This window comes from Aptenodytes patagonicus, unplaced genomic scaffold, assembly GCF_965638725.1.
Source record: "Aptenodytes patagonicus unplaced genomic scaffold, bAptPat1.pri.cur scaffold_399, whole genome shotgun sequence".
In the NCBI taxonomy this organism is placed as follows: Eukaryota; Metazoa; Chordata; class Aves; order Sphenisciformes; family Spheniscidae; genus Aptenodytes; species Aptenodytes patagonicus.
In genome coordinates this window covers 1-8,996 of record NW_027472306.1, presented here as the reverse complement: position 1 = coordinate 8,996, position 8,996 = coordinate 1, and the positions used below count along the sequence as shown (strand labels likewise).

Genomic DNA, 8,996 nt, shown 5'->3' with positions numbered 1-8,996 from the left:
GGGGCTTTTCGGGCTTGTTTTGGGCCAGCTTTGGCATATTTAGGGGCGTTTTGACGTCATTTGGTGGGGGTTCGGGCTCATTTTGGGGCTTTTCGGGCTTGTTTTGGGCCAGCTTTGGCATATTTAGGGGCGTTTTGATGTCATTTGGGGGGGTTCGGGCTCATTTTGGGGCTTTTTGGGCTTGTTTTGGGCCAGCTTTGGCGTATTTGGGGGCGTTTTGACGTCATTTGGGGGGGTTCGGGCTCATTTTGGGGCTTTTCGGGCTTGTTTTGGGCCAGCTTTGGCATATTTGGGGGGGCTTTGACATCATTTGGGGGGGGTCGGGCTCATTTTGGGGCTTTTCGGGCTTGTTTTGGGCCAGCTTTGGCGTATTTGGGGGCGCTTTGACGTCATTTGGGGGGGTTCGGGCTCATTTGGGGGCTTTTCGGGCTTGTTTTGGGCCAGCTTTGGCGTATTTGGGGGCGTTTTGACGTCATTTGGGGGGGTTCAGGCTCATTTTGGGGCTTTTCGGGCTTGTTTTGGGCCAGCTTTGGCGTATTTAGGGGCGTTTTGATGTCATTTGGGGGGGTTCGGGCTCATTTTGGGGGCTTTTCGGGCTTGTTTTGGGCCAGCCTTGGCGTATTTGGGGCGCTTTGACGTCAGTTGGGGGTTCGGGCTCATTTGGGGGCTTTTCGGGCTCATTTGGGGGAGTTCTGAGGCATTTGGGGCTCACTCGGGGGCATTTTAGTCTCGTCCTGGGCCGTTTTTGGGGCTATTTTGGGGCGGTTTGGGCTCACGTGGGGGCATTTCAGGCCATTTTGGGGCTATTTCGGGTGATTTGGGGGCTCCTTTGGGGTGTGCGAGCTCATTCTGGGGCGTTCCAGCACATTTCGGGGATTTTGGGGGGGGGGGTCTCAGGCGAAGTACCCCCAGAGGAAGACGGCGACGGCCCATCAGGATCAGGGCGTTGACGTCCACCACGCGGCTCCACACCGCGTCCTCGGGGGGCGGGGCCGGGGGCTCGGCCCCGCCCCCTGCCCCTGCTGACCCCGCCTCTTGGCCAACAGGCTCCGCCCCTTGCCCGGCTGGCTCCGCCTCCACGTCTGGGAGAAGTGGGAGAGGGGTGAGCTCTCGGCCCAGCCCGGACACCTGGGTCCCCCCCCCCCCCCCACAGGGCACCCGGGTCCCCTCCCCAGGACACCCAGGTCCGTCCCCCCCCCCCCCGGACTGCTGGGTCCCCCCCCCCCAGGACACCCAGGTCCCCCCTGGGCACCCACGTCACCCCCCAGGACACCCGGGTCCCCCCGGGGCACCAGGGTCTCCCCCCAGGACACCCAGGTCCCCCCCCGGACTCCTGGGTCCCCCTGCCAGGGACACTCAGGTCCCCCCCCCCAGGATGCCTGGGTCCCCCCCCCGGGCACCCGGGTCCCCCCCTGGCCACCCAAGTGCCCCCCAGGACACCCAGGTCCCCCCTGGGCACCCGGGTCCCCCCCCAGGACACCCAGGTCCCCCCTGGACTCCTGGGTCGTCCCCCCCCAGGACACCCAGGTCCCCCTCCAGGACACCCAGGTCCCCCCCCGACTCCTGGGTGTCCCCCCCAGGACACGTGGGTCCCCCCCTGGACTCCTGGATCCCCCCCCCCCCGGACACCCAGGTCCCCCCCTCAGGACACCCAGGTCCCCCCTGGGCACCTGGGTCATCCCCCCCCTGGACACCCAGGTGTCCCCCCTGGACACCCGGGTCTCCTCCCCGGGCACCCAGGTGTCCCCCCCTGGACTCCTGGGTCCCCCCCCCCAGGACACCCAGGTCCCCCCTGAGCACCCAGGTCCCCCCCCCCAGGACACCCAGGTCCCCCCCCCCCAGGACACCTGGGTCCCCCCCCAGGACACCCAGGTCCCCCCTGGGCACCCAGGTCCCCCCTGGGCACCCAGATCCCCCCCCAGGACACCCGGGTCCCCCCCTCAGGACACCCAGGTCCCCCCTGGGCACCCAGATCCCCCCCAGGACACCCAGGTCCCCCCCCAGGACACCCGGGTCCCCTCCCCAGGACACCCAGGTCCCCCCTGGGCACCCAGGTCCCCCCCCAGGACACCCGGGTCCCCCTCCCAGGACACCCAGGTCCCCCTCCAGGGCACCCAGGTCCCCCCCCAGACTCCTGGGTGTCCCCCCCAGGACACGTGGGTCCCCCCCCTGGACTCCTGGGTTCCCCGCCCCCCCCGGACACCCAGGTCCCCCCTCAGGACACCCAGGTCCCCCCTGAGCACCTGGGTCATCCCCCCCAGGACACGTGGGTCCCCCCCGGACTCCTGGGTCCCCCCACCTCAGGACACCCAGGTCCCCCCTGAGCACCCAGGTCCCCCCCCCAGGACACCCAGGTCTCCCCAGGACACCCGGGTCCCCCCCCCCAGGACAACCACGTGTCCCCCCCAGGACACCCAGGTCCCCCCCAAGGACACCCGGGTCCCCCCAGGACACCCGGGTCCCCCCCCCAGGACACCCAGGTGTCCCCCCCAGGACACCCAGGTCCCCCCCCAGGACACCCGGGTCCCCCCCCCAGGACACCCAGGTCCCCCCAGGACACCCGGGTCCCCCCCCCCAGGACACCCAGGTCCCTCCTGGGCACCCACGTCACCCCCCCAGGACACCCGGGTCCCCCCCGGGCACCAGGGTCCCCCCCAGGACACCCAGGTCCCTCCTGGGCACCCACGTCACCCCCCCCGGACTCCTGGGTGTCCCCCCCCAGGACACCCAGGTCCCCCTGGGCACCCAGGTCCCCCCCCAGGACACCCAGATCCCCCCCCCAGGACACTCGGGTCTCCTCCCCGGGCACCCAGGTGTCCCCCCCGGACTCCTGGGTCCCCCCCCCTCAGGACACCCAGGTCCCCCCTGAGCACCCAGGTCCCCCCCCAGGACACCCAGGTCCCCCCAGGATACCTGGGTCCCCCCCCCCCCAGGACACCCAGGTGTCCCCCCAGGACCCAGGTCCCCCCCCAGGACACCCGGGTCCCCCCCCAGGACACCCAGGTCCCCCCCCCAGGACACCCAGGTCCGTCCCCCCCCCCGGACTCCTGGGTGTCCCCCCCCAGGACCCCCAGGTCCCCCCTGAGCACCCAGGTCCCCCCCCAGGACACCCAGGTCCCCCCCCTGGGCACCCGGGTCCCCCCCTCAGGACACCCAGGTCCCCCCAGGACACCCGGGTCCCCCCCCCCAGGACACCCAGGTCCCCCCTGGGCACCCGGGTCCCCCCCCCCAGGACACCCCAGGTCCCCCCCAGGACACCCAGGTCCCCCCCAGGACACCCAGGTCCCCCCCCAGGACACCCAGGTCCCCCTGGGCACCCAGGTCCCCCCCCCCCCCAGGACACCCAGGTCCCCCCCCCCCCCCCCCCAGGACACCCGGGTCCCCCCCCCCCCAGGACACCAGGTCCCCCCCCAGGACACCCAGGTCCCCCCTGGGCACCCAGGTCCCGTCCCCCCCCAGGACACCCAGGTCCGTCCCCCCCCCCGCCAAGGACACCCGGGTCCCTCACCCCGGAGCTGGACCCGCCGGCCCCGTCTTTCGGCGGTTGCCGGTCAAGGTCGATCCGCGGCTCCCGGCTGTGCCGGAGGCTGAACACCAACCGGTGGAGCTGCGGGCGGCCGGACGCCTGGGTCCCCTGCCCGGACACCCCGGGGGGTCCCGGGGGGTCCCCCGTGTCGTGTGTCCCCCCCCCCCCCAAATCTCCGGACACCTGGGTGTCGTCCCCGTCCCCGACTCACGTGTTGACGGGGGATGGGGGGTAGCAGAGGGAGACGGCGACGACGATGAGGCCGGTGGCGAGGAAGAGGAGGGCGGCGAAGTGGAGGTAATGGAGGCCGCAGACGAAGGGGGGGCAGCGGCCGGGGGACCCGCACGTCCCCGTCCCCAGGGCGAATTCGGGCACCAGCCGGGCCAGGCCCAGCCCCAGGCCCCCCAGCAGCCCCCAAAAGGCACCCTGGGGGGGGGGATCCCTTCGGTTAGGGGGATGGGGGGCCCCCCCCCCCCCCCCCCCCCACTCCCCGTCCCCTCCCCCCCGGGGGACTCACGGGCTCGTTGACGCGGGGGACGAAGACGGCGAGGAAGAAGACGGCGGCCACGGGGGGGCCAGGTAACTGGCGAGGGCCTGGATGTAGTCGAAGAGCTGCCCCCCCCGCGCCGCCTCCACCACCGGCAGCCAGGCCAGGCTCAGCCCCACCATCGCCACGATCCACAGCCTGCGCGGGGACCCCCGCGGCCCCTCTAACCTTGACCCCTGTGTCCCCCGACCCCCGCGTCCCCTCTAACCTGGGGTCCCCTCCCGCCCAGACCCCCGTGTCCCCTCTAACCTTGACCCTGCGTCCCCGGACCCCCGCGTCCCCTCTAACCTTGGGGTCCCCTCCCGCCCAGACCCCCGCGTCCCCTCTAACCTTGACCCCTGCGTCCCCCGACCCCCGTGTCCCCTCTAACCTTGACCCCTGCGTCCCTGGACCCCCACGTCCCCTCTAACCTTGGGGTCCCCTCCCGCCCAGACCCCCGCGTCCCCTCTAACCTTGACCCCTGTGTCCCCCGACCCCCACGTCCCCTCTAACCTTGGGGTCCCCTCCCACCCAGACCCCCGCGTCCCCTCTAACCTTGACCCCTGCATCCCCCGACCCCCGCGTCCCCTCTAACCTTGACCCCTGTGTCCCCCGACCCCCGCGTCCCCTCTAACCTTGACCCCTGCGTCCCCGGACCCCGTGTCCCCTCTAACCTTGGGGTCCCCTCCCACCCAGACCCCCGTGTCCCCTCTAACCTTGACCCCTGCGTCCCCGGACCCCCACGTCCCCTCTAACCTTGGGGTCCCCTCCTGCCCAGACCCCCCGCGTCCCCTCTAACCTTGACCCCTGTGTCCCCCGACCCCCACGTCCCCTCTAACCTTGGGGTCCCCTCCCGCCCAGACCCCCGCGTCCCCTCTAACCTTGACCCCTGCATCCCCCGACCCCCGCGTCCCCTCTAACCTTGACCCCTGTGTCCCCCGACCCCCGCGTCCCCTCTAACCTTGACCCCTGCGTCCCCGGACCCCCGCGTCCCCTCTAACCTTGGGGTCCCCTCCCGCCCAGACCCCTGCGTCCCCTCTAACCTTGACCCCTGTGTCCCCCCGACCCCCACGTCCCCTCTAACCTTGGGGTCCCCTCCCGCCCAGACCCCCATGTCCCCTCTAACCTTGACCCCTGCGTCCCCCGACCCCCCGCGTCCCCTCTAACCTTGGGGTCCCCTCCTGCCCAGACCCCCGTGTCCCCTCTAACCTTGACCCCTAGGGCCCTGGACGCCTGGGCCCCCTCTAACCTTGACCCCTGGGGGTCCTCCCACCCGGACCCCCACGTCCCCTCTAACCTTGACCCCTGGGTCCCCTTCTGCCCAGGTCCCCTCTAACCTTGGGGTCCCTGGACACCCGGATGCCCGGGTCCCCTCTAACCTTGACCCTGGGGCCCCTCCCGCCTGGGTCCCCTCTAACCTTGACCCCTGGTCCCCCGTCGCCCCCCCCCCAAGCCCCCCCGGATCCCCGTTGACCCGGCTGACTCAGGCCCCGGATGCCTGGGTCCCCTCGACCCAAACGCCCGGGTGCCCCCCGACCCTGAGGTGCCGGGGTCCCCGTGTCCCGTCCCCCCCCGGGTGCCGGGGTCCCCGTGTCCCCCCCCCCCCCCAGGGACACCGGGGTCCCCCCCCACCTGCCGGCCACCAGGAGGTGCCGGGGCCCGGCGCGGGGCCGCAGGCGCTGGTAGACGTCGAGGGTGAAGAGGGCCCCGGCGCTGGCGAAGATGGAGGCCAGGGAGGACATGGAGGGGCGGCCAGGACCACCGCCAGCATCAGCCCGCGCAGGCCTGGGGGGGGCACGGGGGGGGGGGGTCTCGGAAGGGGGAACCCCCCGATAGCACCCCAATAGCCTTCGTAGCCCCTAGTAACCCCCTAATAGCCCCCTAATAGCCGCTAATAACCCCTAATGGCACCTAATAACCCCCTAATAGCCTCCTAATAGCCCTTAATAACCCCCTAATAGCCCTAATAGCCCTTAATAACCCCCTAGTAGCCACTAATTAACCCCCTAATAGCCTCCTAATAGCCCTAATAGCCCTTAATAAACCCCCTAATAGCCTCCTAATAGCCCTTAATAACCCCCTAATAGCCCTAATAGCCCTTAATAACCCCTAATAGCCTCCTAATAGTTCTAATAAACCCTAATAGCCCCCTAATAGCCGCTAATAACCCCTAATAGCCTCGTAATAGATCTAATAAACCCTAATAGCCCCGTAATAGCCCTAATAGTCGCTAATAACCCCCCAGTAGCCCTAATAGACCCCTAATAGCGCCTAATGACCCCTCTAATAGCCTCCTAATAGCTCTAATAAATCCTAGTAGTCCCCAAATAGTCACTAATAACCCCCTAATAGCCTTCCAGTAGCCCCTGATAGCCCCAATAGCCTCCTAATAGCCCTTAATAACCCCCTAATAGCCCTAATAGCCCTTAATAACCCCCTAATAGCCTCCTAATAGCCCTTAATAACCCCCTAATAGCCATAATAGCCCTTAAAACCCCTAGTAGCCACTAATAACCCCTAATAGCCTCCTAATAGCCCTAATAGCCCTTAATAACCCCCTAATAGCCTCCTAATAGCCCTTAATAACCCCCTAATAGCCCTAATAGCCCCTTAATAACCCCTAATAGCCTCCTAATAGCCCTTAATAACCCCCTAATAGCCCTAATAGCCCTTAATAACCCCCTAATAGCCTCCTAATAGCCCTAATAGCCCTTAATAACCCCCTAATAGCCCTCCTAATAGCCCTTAATAACCCCCTAATAGCCCTATAGCCCCTTAATAACCCCCTAATAGCCTCCTAATAGCTCTAATAAACCCTAATAACCCCTAATAGCCGCTAATAACCCCTAATAACCTTCTAATAGCCCCTAATAATACCCTACAAGCCCCTAATAACCCCCTAATAGCCTCTAATAGCTCCTAATAACCCCCTAATAGTCCTAGTAATGCCCTAATAGCCCTAATAGCCCCTAATAACCCCCTAATAGCTCCTCATAGCCCGAATAACCCCCTAATAGGCCCTTAATAGCCCTAATAGCACCTAATACCCCCCTAATAGCCCTAATGTCTCCTAATAGCCCCGAATCATAGAATATAGAATAATAACCCCTAATAATGCCCTGATATTTCCTAATAACCCCTAATAGCCCCTAATAATGTCCCGATAGCCCCAATAATAGCCTAATAGCCCCCGATAAGCCCCGCTACTGCCCCTAATAACCCCCGAATTGCCCCAATAGCCACTAATAACCCCCTAATAATGCCCTAATAGCCCCAATATCCCCGAATAGCTACTAAGAACCCCCCATAACGCCCTAATAACGCCCTAATAGCCCTAATAACGCCCTAATAGTCCTAATAAAGCCATAATAACACCCTGATAGCCCCTATTAACACCTAATAGCCCTAGATAACGTCCTAATAACGTCCTAATAACCCCTAATAACGCCCCTAATAACCCCTAATAAGGCCTAATAGCCCTAATAACGCCCTAATAGTCCTAATAAAGCCGTAATAACACCCTGATAGCCCTATTAACACCCTAATAAGCCCTAATAAACGTCCTAATAACGTCCTAATAACCCCGAATAACGCCCTAATAACCCCTAATAAGGCCCTAATACGCCCTAATAACCCCTAATAACGCCCTAATAGTCCTAATAACGCCCTAATAACCCTTAATAACGCCCTAGTAGCCCCTAATAACGCCCTAATAACGCCCTAATAACCCCTAATAACACCCTAATAGTTCTAATAACGCCCTAATAACGCTCTAATAACCCCTAATAAAGTCCTAATAACCCCAATAACACCCTAATAGTCCTAATAAAGCCCTAATAACCCCTAAATAACGCCCTAATAACCCCAATAAGGCCTAATAGTCCTAATAACGTCCTAATAACCCCTAATAACGCCCTAATAGTCCTAATAACGCCCTAATAACCCCTAATAAGGTCGTAATAGTCCTAATAAAGCCCTAATAACGCCCTAATAACGCCCTAATAACCCCTAATAAGGCCCTAATAGTCCTAATAACTCCCTAATAACGCCCTAATAACGCCTAATAGCCCTAATAACGCCCTAATAGTCCTAATAAAAGCCGTAATAACGCCCTTATAGCCCCTGATAACGCCCTAATAACCCCTAATAACACCCTAATAGCCCTAATAAAGCCCTAATAAAGCCCTAATAACCCCTAATAGTCCTAATAACGCCCTAATAACCCCTAATAACGCCCTAGTAGCCCTAATAACGCCCTAATAAACGCCCTAATAACCCCTAATAACGCCCTAATAACGCCTTAATAACCCCTAATAACGCCCTAATAACCCCTAATAAGGCCCTAATAAGGCCATATTAGCCCTAATAACGCCCTAATAACCCCCTAATAACGCCCTAATAACCCCTAATAAGGCCCTATTAGCCTAATAACGCCCTAATAACTCCTAATAACCCCTAATAACGCCCTAATAAGGCCCTATTAGCCCTAATAACGCCCTAATAACGCCCTAATAACCCCTAATAAGGCCCTAATAAGGCCCTATTAGCCCTAATAACTCCTAATAACCCCTAATAACGCCCTAATAACTCCTAATAACTCCTAATAACCCCCTATTAAGGCCCTATTAGCCCTAATTAAGGCCCTAATAGCCCTAATAATGTCCTAATAACGCCCTAATAAGGCCCTAATAGCCCTAATAACGCCCTAATAACCCCTAATAACCCCTAATAACCCCTAATAAGGCCCTATTAGCCCTAATAACGCCCTAATACCCCCTAATAACCCCTAAATAACGCCCTAATAAGGCCCTATTAGCCCTAATAACGCCCTAATAACCCCCTAATAAACGCCCTAATAACCCCTAATAATTGTCCTAATAATCCCCTAATAAAGGCCCTATTATCCCTAATAACGCCCTAATAAACGTCCTAATAACCCCTAAT

At 61.9% G+C, this 8,996-nt stretch overlaps 1 protein-coding gene across 1 annotated transcript; it reads right to left on the bottom strand.

The window, feature by feature from the left end:
* Nucleotides 1–795: 795 nt before the first annotated feature.
* LOC143173888 (sodium/glucose cotransporter 2-like) lies at nt 796–5,795 on the bottom strand (the record flags this gene model as incomplete). Its single annotated transcript, XM_076364008.1, is given in 7 exon segments — nt 796–923; nt 925–1,082; nt 3,496–3,625; nt 3,746–3,952; nt 4,044–4,102; nt 4,105–4,211; nt 5,685–5,795. Coding segments are annotated over 7 exon segments (802 nt in total), but the record flags the coding sequence as incomplete, so codon positions are not given.
* Between the last annotated feature and the right edge of the window lie 3,201 nt (nt 5,796–8,996).